This window comes from Rhipicephalus sanguineus, chromosome 3 (assembly GCF_013339695.2).
Source record: "Rhipicephalus sanguineus isolate Rsan-2018 chromosome 3, BIME_Rsan_1.4, whole genome shotgun sequence".
Lineage (NCBI taxonomy): Eukaryota > Metazoa > Arthropoda > Arachnida > Ixodida > Ixodidae > Rhipicephalus > Rhipicephalus sanguineus.
In genome coordinates, this window is record NC_051178.1 from 719,929 (window position 1) to 736,629 (window position 16,701).

Below are 16,701 nucleotides of genomic sequence, written 5' to 3' on the forward strand. Positions count from 1 at the left end.
ACTTATGCCTATACAGGAACACCTCTAATGGAAAGAACGGAATAGTGCATACATTCCAAGTAGCAGTGAAAGTCTGTATAATAATGTAAATATAGTGTTGGCCTACATGTACTGTGTACATTTCAGGGAACGGCCTCCATCCAACCCTTAATCAGTGGACTGCGTAAAGTCATTTTCCTTTCTCTCCTTAAGTACCCACTCAGGTGTACGGAATTTCACAGACCTAAAAAAAACCACGACTACCTTTTTTCCCGCCGTTTGCTTCAGAGTCACTCATGGCTTATCTAGCCGCGTACATAAAGCGTTAGTTTGTTTAATGATATTGAAGTTGTATTTATCGGTCCATGCTCAGCGTCTCCCTCACGTTGTTCTTTCCTTAGGTCGCTGGTCTGACTTGCATAGCGCTGATGTCCTACGGAGTCTACATGCTAATGAAGGCACATCGTAGCGTCAAGAAACCGCACATCATCTTCATACTCGCTGATGACCTCGTAAGCAAAGTTTTATGTATAGCTTCAAAGCGACGATCAAAATTTAATTGTAAATTGTCGGTGATAAAAGATTACGGGACAGCAAATCTGCGAAGAAGTTGAACACGATTTGGCATAACAATTCTTTGTTGTCTAGGTTGTCTGAGACAATGCCCAGGTGCTTCCATTTCTTGGGTCACTTTTGCTTGCAGCATGTGCAGATGGGTATACTGTATGCCATGACCTCCGAAGGACTCTCTGTAACAGATATGTGTTATTACTAACGCAGGGCTGGGCCGACGTGAGCTTCCATGGCTCCAGCCAGATCCCGACGCCCAACATAGATGCCCTAGCAGCCGACGGTGTGGTGTTAAACAACTACTACGCGCATCCTATTTGTACGGCATCCAGGGCGGCCCTCATGACTGGACTGTACGCAACGCGACACGGTATGCCAGTACACGCGTTTCTCAATAGGTGACGTGGCAGCATGAATATCCCGACAAACGTCGTGGAATACGTGCAGCATTGCACGTAAATTATCATATAGTGGCTCATGTTCCCAACAGAGATGCACTCTATCCAAAGCGGCTGCCATCCCAGTTTGTAAGAGGAATGCGATAAACGAAGCATGGTCTCCTAGGTCGTGCACGCATTGCGCGCGCCGATGTACGCTAGCGGAGGTCACGCACGGGCCAATTAAAAAAAAAGGAGGCTTTGTAAATCAGCTATAGTGAGCACCGCTATGTGGAAAAGGAGTGGAATATAATAATCTTCGTTTTTTAATCCCGTATGCGTTGGAACTATTCGGTATATTGGTACATCCTGAATACGACCGAAATTTTCTGGATGTGTGTATATTATATAAAACGTCTGCTATCATGTGCTGGTTGGTATATCACAAAAACTGAAAATGCAACCCTTGAGCTGAAGAAAGCATCCCATGAAACTTCTCAACACTATGTATGCGCCCGCGTGCCTGTCCCCATGTTCATCTGATACACGGCTGGCGTAATGGAAACGCACGGTTGGCGCACGGCTGGCACACAGGTGTACGTGCCGAGTATGACTAAGCGTTTGAGCCGCTGTCCCGAAGCGCCGCACGAGGTCTAACTACGCAGCTCTGGGAAAAATGAACGTCACTGCAACAGCGATCATTGGCGTGATTGTGTAAGCGTGTTTAGGCGGAGAGCACAAAGCTATAGTTCGTTCGAATTTGTCCCTTAGATTATCATGATCGGGGCAGACACGCAGAAAATGGCAAAGAACGGCGTAAAACTCGAGCAGCCCGCAGTCGCTTCCTTCAGCCGGTTGCAGGTGCACGGCTTATTGTTAAGCCAGTAAAAGCCGCACACCTGCCCAGGCAGCGGTGGAGACTGAGGTCGACGTGACCGTCAGCCTTCCGGGTTTTTGTATATGAGGGAGCTGCTGTTCTGCGCCACAGAGCAAATGACCGAATACATATGTCGCGAGTGAGACCTTTCTCGTGCGACACGTGTACCGACTCTGAATGTGGGGGCGATTTGCCGGAAACGCACGCAGTGGCCCGTGTACTGTGCATTTAGACGTTTGTCATGGACAGCATGGAGAGCCCGCTTTTCGAACCCTCTGTAACCAGGTGCGATGGGAGCATGCCCCTTCGCACCTGGTGGAAAGTGGACAGTCGATAAGCATTGAAAAGGCGCTTCTGACTTGTAGTGCATGAAATTTAAGCAACACGGTTTTCTTATAATGTGCGTGACATTGGTGTAACGTAACCTTGAAGAACCAGTCAAGAGATTTATTGAATGACGCTCGAAACAGAAACCATACCCGCACCGATAACAACAACAAGCTGACGCTTTCTTTTCCTTGCTCATAACACCACGAATAATACCTTTGCTTTAGAATCTGGACGCAAATGGCGAGATTACGAAGGTACGTATGACGCCTGTCATTGCATGAAATGCGTGAAAATGAGTTTATTAACAAAAAAGAACAATAAAGAATGAAAGTGCGCTATCTTGGCAAATAGTTATCCCTGATAATGTTCAATGCATGTCAGAATACTGTTGGCCATCCGCTGAAGGACCAGTCTTGATGCTGTACGAGTTCCCGCGTAGCTTGGAGGCACAAGCTTTACGCTGACAGCATAAAAGCTACAGGGAGGCAGAACTTCTTCACAGAGATCTGCCGGACTGGCACGTTGACAGAGTAGGCCTATAGGTCAGTTCAGCAAACCTAACTATGCGTTTCTATTCCGCCACGTGGATACGCTACCCTCAAAACCAGATGAAAGGATAGACACAGAACGCGACCATTCTAACTGCTTGATAGGGGTTGTTATTCACATAGCCGTAACCGCCCTAGGCGCCAATCATAACTAAACAGGTAGGGGCAGTACGGCGTAATTGGGCGACATACACGTGAAATGAAGAAGCGGAAGCCACGAAATAAACAACCTGGAAGACGGTATTCCTGCTATTCGAAAACACGAGGGTTAAGAAATTCGAAACTGTGCAACCCAAAAAATACTCCGTATTGCTGCTCGTGATGCTGTTTGCAATGATTTAGGTAAGGTAATGAAAGAGTTACAGGCGTGCCTTCTAGATTTCTTTTTTAAATACATGCTGGAAGTCGTTATGCGTCGGCAACAAACGGGGACTTTCTTGCTTCATTTCGCAGGTCTTCAGAACAGACCGATCCAGCCGGGCGAACCTTTTGGCCTCGACCTCAAGTACACTCTACTTCCGCAGCACCTGAAGAGTCTCGGGTACGAGACGCATCTCATTGGAAAGGTGCGTCACGCTTCTGTTGCCAACGCAGAAACTTGATACATTCGGTTTCGTGGCTCAGCATAGAGATATGGCGTTTTCTGCTGAACGAGAGGTGAGGTGTTCTTACCTTAATTTCTAAGTAACCCTTTAGCGCTTTATTTTCGGGTGCCTGCTTTTATTCAAGTGTACTTCCTTTGTGCTTCCTTTCACTCAGTGGCACCTTGGTTGCTATCGCCACGAGTACACGCCTACTCGAAGGGGGTTCGACACCTTCTTTGGATTGTACTACGGCCACGGTGACTACTACACGCACATGCTGGACTCGACGGTAAATATTCTTTCGACCAACAAACTCTACAAGCCTCAACTAAAAGTACACGAAACAAGTCCTCACACTACACCCGTATACTTATTCAAGCTTCTTAAGCTTGTTAAATGACTTCCTGGTTGCGACAGCCAATAAACAGTCACCATGATATCGCATTCAAAAGCGACAAGTTTCATGTTGAACTGTTCTCGAGAGGCCAGTCGGAAAGCCTGCTATGACGTTAGAAGGAATATTAAGAATGGATAACCAATTCGTTTCTTCAGAAGAAGCAAGCTAATTCTTCTTTCGAAGCAACGTCAGTGAGGGCTGACCTTCGACTGTTTGTTTCTCAGTTTTTTGTTCTTTTTTGTTGTTGATGGCAGGACATGTGACGTATAGATGGCTTATTTTTGCAATGGCTTGGGCTGAAAACTTCATTAAAATGTAGGAAGACGCGGCAATCACGGGCCTAGACTTCTGGAACGGCACGGAGCCTGCCTGGGAAGCCAACGGCTTGTACAGCACCGACCTATATGCAGACAAAGCAGTGCAGCTCATCGGAAATCTCGACAAATCTAAGGTAAGCCTACTGCCCAGAATGATGAACAGCTAAGTATATTGCGCATCGAAGGTACATTGCTCACGGATTGTAGCGCAAGACGCCACAAATTGCTATGTAACTATCTGAAAGTGAGTGAGTGAGTGAGTGAGTGAGTGAGTGAGTGAGTGAGTGAGTGAGTGAGTGAGTGAGTGAGTGAGTGAGTGAGTGAGTGAGTGAGTGAGTGAGTGAGTGAGTGAGTGAGAGAAAGAGGGAGGGGATGCGGCCATTTTCACTTCTTGGCAGGAGAGTGAGCTTTCGCGTGGGATTGGGTGCGCATACATTGCAACAGCAGTAGAGTGTGCTTGCGCGAGCTCTGTCAGATTGTTAAAATAATACTACTATGTAAGTTTTCAGAGAAACTAAAGCTGGGAGGGTGCTCTAAGGTAAATCTCCAAATGCAGCGAGTCTGAATAACAAGATATCCCACTTACCGAGAGTACAGGTTGTGTTAATTGAAGTTTTCGCGCCAGGTCCTCACTATATGGTTGATTTTGACACTACTTTATAAGAACCACTTTTATAGTTTGTCGACGAAGAACGCTCTATTTAAAAAGAACTACGTACTCAAGTTTATTAGAAGTTCTCAGAACTTTTGAGGACAAAAGCTTTTGGCCTTTCTTTTTCTGCACCATAGCCTTACAGATTATTCGTTGTAAACGGTAACAAAGTGCAAACGGCGAAGTGGAAGGTGTATAGTATTACTTGAAGTCAGAGAAGATGGCTCGGCATGAATGTTTTTTCTAACAGAATATTATATAAGATATGTCGGACTGGCAACATTTTTTGATAACGATGATGTATGTGTTGTAGGTTGACGGCGGACCTAGCCTTGAGACATTTGCAGGCAGCTGGCCGGCCCGGTTTCCTCCTTTCAGATTATGTTGACATTTTTCGAAGTTTGGTGGCAAAAGCAGAATGTTTCACATGTCAGAAAGGGCAAAATTACTTTTGCCAACCGCTATAAAGTTTCGACTTTTGTCAATCAATCAATCAATCAATCAATCAATCAATCAATCAATCAATCAATCAATCAATCAATCAATCAATCAATCAATCAATCAATCAATCAATCAATCAATCAATCAATCAATCAAGCGTAATATATTTCACCAGAAAATCTGCATTGTCTCCTCAGGGCTAAAACCTGCTCTAGGCAGCTTGACTGGGTCACTGAAGACCCTTACCTTGACAGCATATGACGTTCACGGTACAAATATGCAGATCTGGTCGCAGTTAGAATGCATATGTACGGGTGATACTATAGGAACAGAGTTAAAGCAGGGAACATCTGAAATATTTAACATAGAGCACAAAACGTTACAGTGCGATTCGCGTCAAACGTTTAGCACAGCTGGTAGCTAAAACTTATAAACGTGGGAACTCTATAGTGCTTTTCTAGCGCAATGCGACACCACAAAACAAGACAGGGCAGATCGCTTCTTTCAACTGAACGTTTTGAGCCAAAAAAGCTCTATGAATTCAAACCAACTAGCCCGCCAACTCATTGTGTTGAATTATAGGAACTCTAACTCCACAGAAGATGTGAAATTTAAGTTTAACAGGTTTAGTATACAACGAATAGTAAACAAATTGTAAGGAAAATTACACATCGTATAATCATGACAAGACATGCCAAAGTGCAATAAAGCAGGATGGGCTAACGACAGCGTACAAAGAAGACATAATGAAGTCATCCCAAATATTGCCATGCGAAAGGTGTTGCTTGCGACCAGTCATACTGCTGTGCACGACTAATGCCAGTTCCGATTTTGATCTACTTTTGTACGCAGCCGCAGTTCATTTTCTTGAGTCACCAGGCTGTTCATTCCGGAAACGACAACAATCGACTGCAAGCTCCTGCGAAAAACGTCGATAAGTTCCCTACATTGGAGAATATAACAGAACCATCTACGCTGGTAAGTTAGATCCACAGTCGTACATCGTGACCTCGTGCTAGGGCACGTTGACGAGGTGTAGCACATACTAGTCTCAATAAGCAGCTGCAAAATAATTATTTCTGTCAGATGAACCAATTTCAAATTGAGTTGCCGCACTTTGTCACCAGCACCACTAAAACTAAATGCTTTAAGACCGTATGAAACAACTGCTCTCGTGATATCTCAAATTCAGTAGCCAAGCTCATCTCCTATCTACCCTAAATAATACGTTTGATGTGCGCGAAATCTGCCATACACCCAGCTTACGGATACATTGTATAAGCTTTTCTTAACCGGCACTTTATTTTTGTTAATGACTTGAAGATTTATTTGATACATGAGCATCCCAGAGCTTTTTTTGTTTCTTGAGGGTCTCTTTTGCTTCCTTCATCATCTAGTTTTTGCAACCTGATATTGAATATTAAACCTGAAATCCGAAACCCGCACAGTGATAAGAGCGTGTGACGACGGCGTAGGCTGAAATCCATGATGCTCCTAAGCTAGCTCGAGTTTATCGTTCAGTATGCTCTCAGTTGTCGATCATGTCATACTTCGTGTACTCACAACGAGAAATGTTTTTTTTTCCCGTCAATAGACGCTGTACTCGTGCATGCGGTCCAACCAGCGGTGCCGTGTGTCCGCTAAGTAATTTAAGTAATTTGGCGTCATATTTCGTATCCAAGGATTGGCGGGCATGCATATCAACTTACTGTATTAGTTCCGTGCATGCCAAAATGAGATGGACAGAAATAGGCAGGAGCGTCAGTTATGAGAGGTTCAACCTCCTCTCCCCCCTCTATTTCCTATCTCCCTCTTTTCGACCTGAAAGTGTAGCATTACCAGTTAGCTATGATAATTCATAACGAGGTTCTTGTTCCGACGGACTTGATGGATTCAGGTAGTATGCGATGGTTTGTTGGTTATAGCTACCAGCTCTCAAAAAGGCCAAGTGCTACGTGACGCCTGCTGACAAGAAAGGAGTGTTCCACACTCACTGCCATGGCTACAAGCGGCGCTGGCTAACGCTCCCAGGTCTACACGTAGAGAAACGCCCAGTAAAATAGACGGGAGAACGACCACCGCTGTAGCTCGATTGGTAGAGCACCGGACGCCGTTATCCTTAGGCTGCAGGTTCGGTCTCTAGCGGCGGCAAAGTTGCTTTTTCGTCCCCTATAATTCCTTTCCACTTATTCTATTTATGGCATAATTGCAACGCTACAGTCAAAGACTACAAATAGTGCCCCTATATTTCCTTGACTTCATTGTCTAATGGTTTTACTAGGTTGTGTCTAACGAAGAAACGAGCCCTTGCTCCATTTGTCTTCCTTCGTTCGGCTAGGTGAATGTATTCTAGTTGTGTAGCACACTTCAGCAAAGAACATTCTCTAACGAACTTCAAAAATCGTGCGATCACAACCATAAATTATTTTGTGTGCCTTTCTTAATGCGCAGCTATTTTGGCGTCCATACCTCTACCTTCACTTCCAGAAGGAAACTGGTAAAGCCACGTCTGTGGAGACCGGGACGGGCAGGTAGAAACACGAGCTTTCTCTTTTGCACGACAGAGATCACGGCAGATGCGCGCTGGAGCAAGCGGTTTTGTGTGTGTGTTTACATTCAGAACAATGACTGAACGGGAAAACTACCATTCACCCAACTGTAGCACGAAGCGAACGTCCTGTGTACCTGCCTTTCTTCGTCCGTGGTCTTTCGCGCAGCCCTTCTGTACGTGTTGGAAAAAATCCAGCAATGTAGACTGGTGGGCGAGTTGGCACTGCATATTTTGAAGTCCGGTACAATGGAACGACGCAGGACGGAACCTCAATAAGGGAAACTCGTTGCGTCTTTCTCACCAAGAAAGCTTCGATGTCGATGAAGGGAGTGAACGAAAGAGAGGGAAAGGCAGGGAGATTAAACTGGTTTAGAATAACCGGTATCTTGCACTACACTTGGGAAACGGTTGGGGGAGGTTGAAGGAGAGAATTGTAGAGAAGGAAAACGCGAGCGAGAGAGAGAGATAAAGAGAGAGAGAGGAGCACATTGGAAACACATTCGAAGCATATTGGAGCACAATCTAAACACAAAATAGCGCGAATACGGTCAGTCCCTTTTGTGCGCTATTGGAAATTCGCCATGCATGGTGCAGGGATTGAACCCGAAGGAAGCGCTCTTTACAGGGCAGTCTCAATAAAGTCATATTTTGGTTGTCACCATTTTTGCGCTATGTCATTTATGTGTTCCTGACTGAGAAGAACCTCCTTATTATTGCACTGCTAGGGAATCGGCTCGAAGCCCTAACGAGTGCTTGTTGCCGAGATTTTGTGGACCACCCGCTGTCCTGTAACACCCAGTGTATCCCCTAAAGAAAACATGCGCCTCCCCATGTATTAAGAAATGACTTGCAATCAACCAGGAAGATGATATGCGTAACACTAAGAGGTAGGAAGACTAGCAGAGTGGATTAGAGAATAAACAGCGGCAGCCGATATCATATCCGAAAATAAGAGGAGAAGGAAAGTTACCTGGGCGGGTCTCGTAAGGCGTAGTGCAGTTAACCGATGGTCAGTCAGAACGGCGGAATCTATTCGCCGCAAGATCGAGCAACAGGTGGCAGCACCGTCGCCGCGCTAGTGTGGATAGGCGGTTGTCGGCGCGTATATAAATGCGAAAAACAGCGCTTCGCTGGGAGCGATTTGACCCGATTTCCGGCAAACAAAATGCGTTGACTGCAGCTTTCTGGTAATGTGCGCGCTCTTCATTCCCGAATTAATGCACGAAGCGCGCCGAACGTCACTATTACTTGTGAGAGAAGCGCATTCTGCCAACGAACGGGTCGCTCGCCTTTGGCAACAGTCGGCGTTTTCGCAATGGATGACGTTTTCTTGTTGTTTTCTTTGTACATGTTTAGCTTGTTTTCCACCTACTACGCACTGTTGTAGCGCGACTGAAATAAGTATTGACTTCTTGTTCATCTGGATACCCCAACAAAAAGAAAGCCCGTATCCCTGCACGATGAGTTCAAATAGCACTATGTGCACTGCGTGCTCAAATATTCATCCGAATTTCTTATTAAGTTCTCCATAAAATGTAGGACAGTTGATAGGTTTACTGAAGAAATGTACGTGGCTGACGGCGCTTTAGCGCTACGGACACGTTTAACACGCACACGCTTGTTTTATTGCGATAGCAATTATATGGACAGTCTCGGCTGGAAAATATCCGTCGCCGTCATTCACCGTATATGTATAAGTATGTATATATATAGAAAAGCCACAAAGAAAAATAATTCAGAAATTTTTTCCGACGCGCGGAATCGAACGGGCGACCTCTCGCTTTGCAGCCCGCCGCGTTAGACGTTAGGCCACGACAGCACCGTCTTTCAGCCTGCTAACGGCGAGCTATTTATATCCACCATGTAATTCAGCATGCTTTCTTAGTGGTCCCATAGATGACGCTATGTGCGCGCGTGTAGCGCGCTTTAAAGATGGTCGCCCCGCTCCTGCGACCGCCGTTGCTCTTCGCTCTACAGGGCGTGGTCGCTTTCGTGCGCTTATCTCGAGGGAAGAAGAGGCGGCCGGAGGGGTGCTTCGCTTCGCTCGCTGCAGCGGCCGCGTTTGCGAAAGGAGCGCGCTGTTCAAACAGAAATAAGTAACAACTGTGACAATTAGTTCGCGCTCGTCTTGTGTGTACCAGTTCGTTCGTTTCGTGCGTCCTGCTTTATGTTTCAGCAGTGCGCTTCAAGTGTCGAGCTGTGACGCATTAGTTCGCGCTCGTCCTGTGTGCGTTCTTTTCGTGCGTCCTTTGGGCTCGAGCGACGCGCTGGCAATTTCGAGCTGCTTTCCGTTCTTCGCGTTACATTACAATTTATTGCTATCGCATTCATTGCTTCGCCGTTGCGGCGAAACTGTGACTTTTTTATATTCCAGTAGCAGTACACAAAGGTAACCGTACTGCACGGAACTTTCTTCGATTGATTACTTGCACGACAGTAATGGAAGAAAGGCCAGGTTATTTCACGGGACCAAAATACATTTTTTATGCGAATGATGTCCGCTGCCTTCCACCAATCTACCAGCTATAACAACGCAACAAAAACGCTCAAGGTAATCTAAAGACAAAAAAGATGTGGCTTCGCGTGAAATTACTACGACATAAATGTAAAGTACGCCGTTTGGAATAATTTTGACTATCAGGGCTCTTTAACGCGTACCTTAATCTAAGTAAATTAATTGGTGTCTTTGTATACATTTTGTCACAATTATAATTGCGCAAGGCAACTCAGTTTTGTGATTTCCGTGTCATTCCTCTTTCTGTTCTTTTTAGAGGACAATTTAAGTACCGAAGTGCCAGACGTGACTTGACAGAAATATTCCTCTGTAGTGGGACCAGGACCGTACGCAACTAAAGCTCGTCGCGTAACCTATAAACGACAGTCCCGAAGTAATACACCTAACGACAAAGCGCAAGTGCATGATAGCCTTTTTTTTTACCACCGAGCCACTAAAAGGCTATATTCACATGAGATTTAATACTTCTAATCTTTAGGACAACACCAAGTGCACTTTTCAATGCGCTTGGACCACAGAGCGGCACCTACACTGATATGATTCTCGTGAACAGAGGGTACGACGACCACACACAGCACTCTCGACAAGTGCACTCACTGATCTTATTACAGTACATATACAGCCGATCAAGGCCAAATGCTTCTTTACATCTTATTAGACATACGTACGAGTGGTTAAAGTTGCACTAACGCAACGGAACAAACCGCCTTATGAGGACCTGCATGACGTACGCGCACATGCAAACACAACGTGGCTAGCAGACGACGCATGGAGCAATCCACACTAGGGGCGGTTCAGCCAGGAGCCGCCAGGCGGCGACTCCGCTCGATCTCGCGGCCAATACCAGTGGATTGGAAGCGCGGCGAAGGCCGGTGGAGGGTTAGGTGAGATGACGAAATTAAGAAATTTGCAGGTACAAAAAGGACTCGGTGCGCTCAGGGCAAAAGAAACTGGATATCATTGGAGGGGCCGTCGTCCTACGTACAATGGACATAAAATAGGCTGATGATACTGCTGAGGACACCGATGCTGCTGATGATACTGATGATGATGCTGTTGATAATACTGATGATGACGAGAACCTCCTTCCGCAGTTTAGCAGTGCGATGAATTGGGCTAGTGAGTGGTTGTTCATGATTTCTTCTTGTGCTTCGTACTATACTGTAAGAAATTCACCGTAGTTTTTATGGTGAAAGCACTGCCAGCTGGTGCTGCCAAACTTTTCTTCGCAGCGCAGCAGCGTCCATGCACGTGCACTGAACGGCGGGAAACGAGAGGCGCGCATGACGCCGCTCCTCCTCTTTACTCTTTCCTTTCTTCTCTCCTACAAGCCAATGCGCATGCGTGCAGCATGATGTAAAGTGATAATACCGCAGTTTAAGTTTACGATGGCGACACGGCATTTTTTATGCGATATTGGGCGTGAAAATAACGGTGTTTCTTTACAGTGTACGAGACTGGAACGTGACAGGGACGACAAGATATGTGGGCAGGACAACAAGACAGTTGTCCCTGTCTTGTCCCAGTCTCTTATTACGAAGCGCAGGAAAAACTAATGAACTCCTTCCCCAGGAATGCTGGATTCTCTCGACATGGCCATAGGGCGCACCTTCCGCGCTCTTGCTGAAGCCGGGATGCTGGAAGACAGCGTTATAGTATTCAGCTCAGACAACGGCGGCGGGCACGAAGGGCACCTAAGTTCTCGAGGCATCAACTGGCCACTTCGCGGAGCAAAAGCCAGCCCGTGGGAAGGTGGCAACAAGGTGGCGCCTTCGTGTGGTCACAGCTGCTCCGAAAGAGGCGCTGGGTTTCCCACCGGCTCATGCACATCACTGACTGGCTGCCCACGCTCTATGGAATAGCTGGTAATGTTTTGTTTTGTTTGTTTTTCATAAACATTTACGCCAGAAAAGACGATAAGAAATTGTGTTAGCGATTCGAATGAACCCTGATTCTTGTTTATGGCGACACCGGCATACGCACCGTGTGACCAAAAAATAACTATGACGAAAAGGGAACAGGAAACGTTCTATGGAATACTGAGTTGCAGACATGCACAGACACCATAAGAATACACATTTAAAACGATATCCCTCGTGAACACTACAAAGCTAATGACAATAAACGAGCGCTTCACCAAAGGAATAAAGTAATTAAAGCGCGCTTTAATAAAACAGAAGGAAACAAAGTACAGAGTCTTGAGCGTAAGCTAAATCACTCATTTAAGACAGTAGACAACATCCATGCTGCTGCATAGGTTGTATTCACGTAAAGAGACGCCACAAAAATGCTTACACGTATCTCTTTATTATCGTTTTCGTGGTGAAGGACAGTTGAACGACATGGGGCAGCAAGGTAAATTGAAGTAAATAACCAAAAAACCCGTTTCATTGCTTATTAGAAGGCTAAACGAAAATTTGGAAGAATTCTGGAAATTTGTTAAACTCAATACCGAAGACGTTACCGCAATACATAATCTTCTATTCAATGGCAAAGCAGTGCTTGATTATTGCGAAAAGGCATGCGCTTTTATTTCTTATTTTACAAGCACGCGTCTGCCACATACCTACACCTGTGCAATTATCTGAAATGCAAGAAAAAACCCACGAGAATATGGCCTTGGTTACTGCACATGTAACGGTATTCTCATGCAGCTTACGACTCTAAAAATAGAATATTTATGGAGGTTCTGACGGTATCCCGTCCCAGGTAATCACAGCATGTTCTCAAGATATTACTTATTGGTTAGTTGTTTTTCCTTATGGACACATTGCACATCAGTTCAGTTCAAGTACAATAAAATGTGACCGGTGCCGGTCGTACCCATCATAAATGTGGTCCCGCAAATACAGGACAGAGCTGTAGACTCACGTCTCTTGCATCTGTTTGCTGGATAACAAATTTACTTATTATTTTCCGTAATGTGATGAAACAACCTTCAAAAGAATAGTTTCTTTCCATGTGCTCAACATGATGTCAGGCCTGCTTTGTCACTTATTATAAGTTCGTAGAATTCTGCAAGGTGATTTTTTAGACAATATTAATACTGATTCTGGAATCTTACTAAGAAACTCTTTCCTGGATTTCGGGTAGGATTTCGATCCCTTTTCTGATCCTTTCTATTAAAATTTGTTACTTATTTATCGCAGGAAATTCCGGTTGGTCGTAACACAGCGACCGCATTTCCGGCGCGCCGGGCGTGACTGGGTCAGGGTCTTCATCATTAATATCTCAAAATGCGTGCGTTTCCATGGATTTCTTAAAAGAATGGATGGCAACCAGTTACGGTCTATAACTTTTCCATATGAGCGACTGCCCTCAATTTAATAAGTAAAAAGTAAATAAGCTTTTGTTAAGTACTCGCTTCAGTGAATCTGTAGCTGCAGTAAACTATTTACTCCTGGACATAGAGGTCGTTTACGAAGACTAGAGCTGCCTGGCCTCTACAGCATCATTATTAAAAAAATTGTATTGTCAAAGAAAGCACCTCGTATAATTCACCATCTCTCTGTATAGGATAGAAAATTACTTTTGAGGGTGAACGCAGCACAGTGTGATGAGAAGTGTCATGCGAAGTGATTTAGCCGTCACTTCCGTTTTATTAGCCATTACTTTTCGTGGCCAGTGTAATCTTTAGCCTACATTATTGATATTGGACGGAGTGTCCTGTACAACGCCAGATTGTATGCAGATTACTGCGTCCCTTACAAGAATGCAAAAAAAAATTATCACGGTGTCCGCAGCCTACGAAACGATTGAAATGCATTTCATGGTTGGTGCGCGGAGTGGCGTATTTTTCCGAACAGTGCTAATTATGAACTTCTACCATGAACCTGTAAACATTCCCCTGCGTGACCATTTTTAAAATGCGGACGGAGCGCTGCCTAAATGTATTTGACTTTCTACAAGTCTATTTTTCAAAAGAATTGGCGTGAAATATACTGCAAACTCAATTTTTTTCAATCGCCGCCAAAGTGTTAAAACAGCAACTTTACAATACAAACGTTCGCCCAGTACTCTAGTATGCTCGTTGCAGCGTTGCACACTCAATATTTTTATCTTATGTATAAACTTGAACGCATGCAAACCGCGCTACCAGGTTTGTTTCTGAAACTTGCAACTTCCATCGCGGCATGTCATTAATTAAAGACAATCTTAGCTGGCACAACGTCCTTCAACAGCGAAATGGAAACTGTTGCCCCTAATTTGCTATGATTACAGGAATAAACCAGAACCTGTCCAGTTTCCCATGCACTGCCCTTCATCTCTGTAGCGCGGTTACCACGAGTTCAGAGTTCTTGAAATGCGCTGTCGTACCGCTGTCTTCCGTAACTGGATTGTTCCTCGCAGTTCTACGCACGGGAATAGGCTTGTAAAACGTGCCCCAACTTCCAGTTGTTTTTATATCCCAGCCTCTCGTAAGCTGACATCTATGTTCTTTACGTGATCAGCTACTTTTTTTTTTCGTTTTCTGTGATGCGAACGTGCCTATATAGATCTGTGATCACGGTGAACTTTCTGATTCCGTTGCTCCTGCCTTACTGCATGCTTTTGTTAGTGATTTTAGGTCATTAATCAATACGGTTCGTCCTTGCGGGTTTTTTTTTTTTTTATTGCGATAGCAATTATATGGACAGTCTCGGCTGATTTTTGCCGTCGCCGTCGCCGCCGTCATGCTGCGTATATGTATAGGTATGTATATATACATCAATATCCCAAAGAAAAATAAATCAGAAAAAATGCTTCCGAAGCGCGGAATCGAAGCAGCGACCTCTGAATTCGCAGCGCGTGTGCGCTAAGCACTACTCCACAAAGCGTACATCCCTCTGGCAGCTAACGGCGAGCGTTATTACACACCCTTTACCGTTTGCAGTCCTCCGAGGCGGAGGCGCTTATAAGCGTTTCTTCATTACCAGGCGAGATGGCGCTAGGAGCGCGCGGGCGCACTTAAAGGCGTCGGCCAGCTCTCTCGCTTCTTCTTATATTTGCGCAGCGAGAACCTTGCCCTTCCGCTGTCTGCTCGCGCGGGCGCTCGAACAAACTACCGCAGTGTTCATGATTCCAGCAGATCGAGCTACGTGGCAGCTCTCACGCGCGTCGCGTGCGTGTAGCTAAAAGTTTTCAGATGTCGTGCACGCAACGTACGTGCACTTTTCACGTTTGCGTATGAGAAGTCCCTACCTACGTGAAATTAAAAATGTCTAGTAGCTGCCGGGTAGTGATGGACGCACGGTAGTCGCAGCGCGTCCATCACGGGCCGCTTTTCTTGCTCGCATCATTGCTTCGCCCTTGCGGCGAAACTGTGACTTTTAGGGGCGAAGCTCCTTAAGGGCGGCACCCGTTCGTCCCTCGTCGTGCTCGTAGTAGTGAGTAACAGTCTTACCCTTTGACCTCCAAGGTGGTGCGGTGGGAGATTTCTCCTGGCGTTGTTGAACAATAAAAAATTCGCAGCGTGCGCGTTAACTAAAAGCCGAATTCTCGTCTCTGTAGAAGTGTAAGTGTTAGCTAAAAGCCGACTTCTTCTGTCTCTCATTCCCATTAGCAGCCATTGTTTACCTCCAAGGTAGTGCCTGGTGAGATTTCTCCTGTGCGTGATTAAACAATAAAAATTTGTTCAAAACACCGTTGATTGATGAAATAAACCAACGAAAGACGCCAGATGTTTTGTAAAAACAAAACGAAAGAACGCCAGATGTTTCTAAAGCAAAACGAAAAAGACGCCAGCTGCTTAACGAAAGACGCAAGGTGTTTTCTAAAGCAATGGTTTTCTAAACAATGAAAATTCACAGCGTACATGTAAAATTAAAGTGAGCTGCAAGTCGTCATAACTCATCGAACCTTTAGTATAAACGCGCCCGATCTCACGTCGGTGATGATGTACTGGGCAGAATTCACGGAAGATTCACGGTTTACCGATGAACCTCCGCAGCTTCGCCCACTCATCATCATTCACTCCGTGGATATGCTGTGATTTTTTTTTTGTTTCGTTATGTCCACTTTCTAGAAATGACCTTGGGGCACATGGACTGCTAGATATATACAGTATCAGGAAATATTCGGTGCAGCTTATACAGAAAAGTGTTGATGCAGTGCGCTTAAAACGGAATGTCATTGAGTTTGAAGCAGAAAATGTGATATAAAAGCATCAACACGTATTTTCTCGGCAGGTGGTTCTGTACACCAGCTGGGGAATATCGACGGCCATGACATGTGGCAATCGCTCACAAAAGACGCGCCGTCGCCGCGCTCCGAGCTTGTGTACAACATCGACCCTGTGTGGGGCTACGGAGCGATTCGAAAAGACAACTTCAAGATCGTCGTAGGCGCTCTTCCTAAGCAGCGCTTAGCGGTACCAGGGGGCGAGAGGCCGCAGCAGGACCTGGACGAACTTGTAGAACAAAGTTATGCTGGCGAGGTATGCATGGGTGTTACTTATGTGTCACAATATCTGTATATATATATATATATATATATATATATATATATATATATATATATATATATATATATAATATATATAATATATAATATATATATATATATACAGGGCTGGGCAAGATACT

At 45.1% G+C, this 16,701-nt stretch overlaps 1 protein-coding gene across 1 annotated transcript in view; it reads left to right on the forward strand.

Annotated features, from left to right (window-relative positions):
- Nucleotides 1-385: 385 nt before the first annotated feature.
- Nucleotides 386-16,701, forward strand: part of LOC119388406 (arylsulfatase B-like) — a 78,901-nt gene continuing 62,585 nt past the window's right edge. The window contains 10 exon segments of the mRNA XM_049414372.1: nt 386-491; nt 760-919; nt 3,135-3,247; nt 3,441-3,554; nt 3,982-4,113; nt 5,925-6,012; nt 6,015-6,050; nt 11,711-11,902; nt 11,905-12,003; nt 16,306-16,553. Coding sequence (XP_049270329.1) covers nt 408-491; nt 760-919; nt 3,135-3,247; nt 3,441-3,554; nt 3,982-4,113; nt 5,925-6,012; nt 6,015-6,050; nt 11,711-11,902; nt 11,905-12,003; nt 16,306-16,553 — 1,266 coding nt within the window. The 5' untranslated portion in view covers nt 386-407.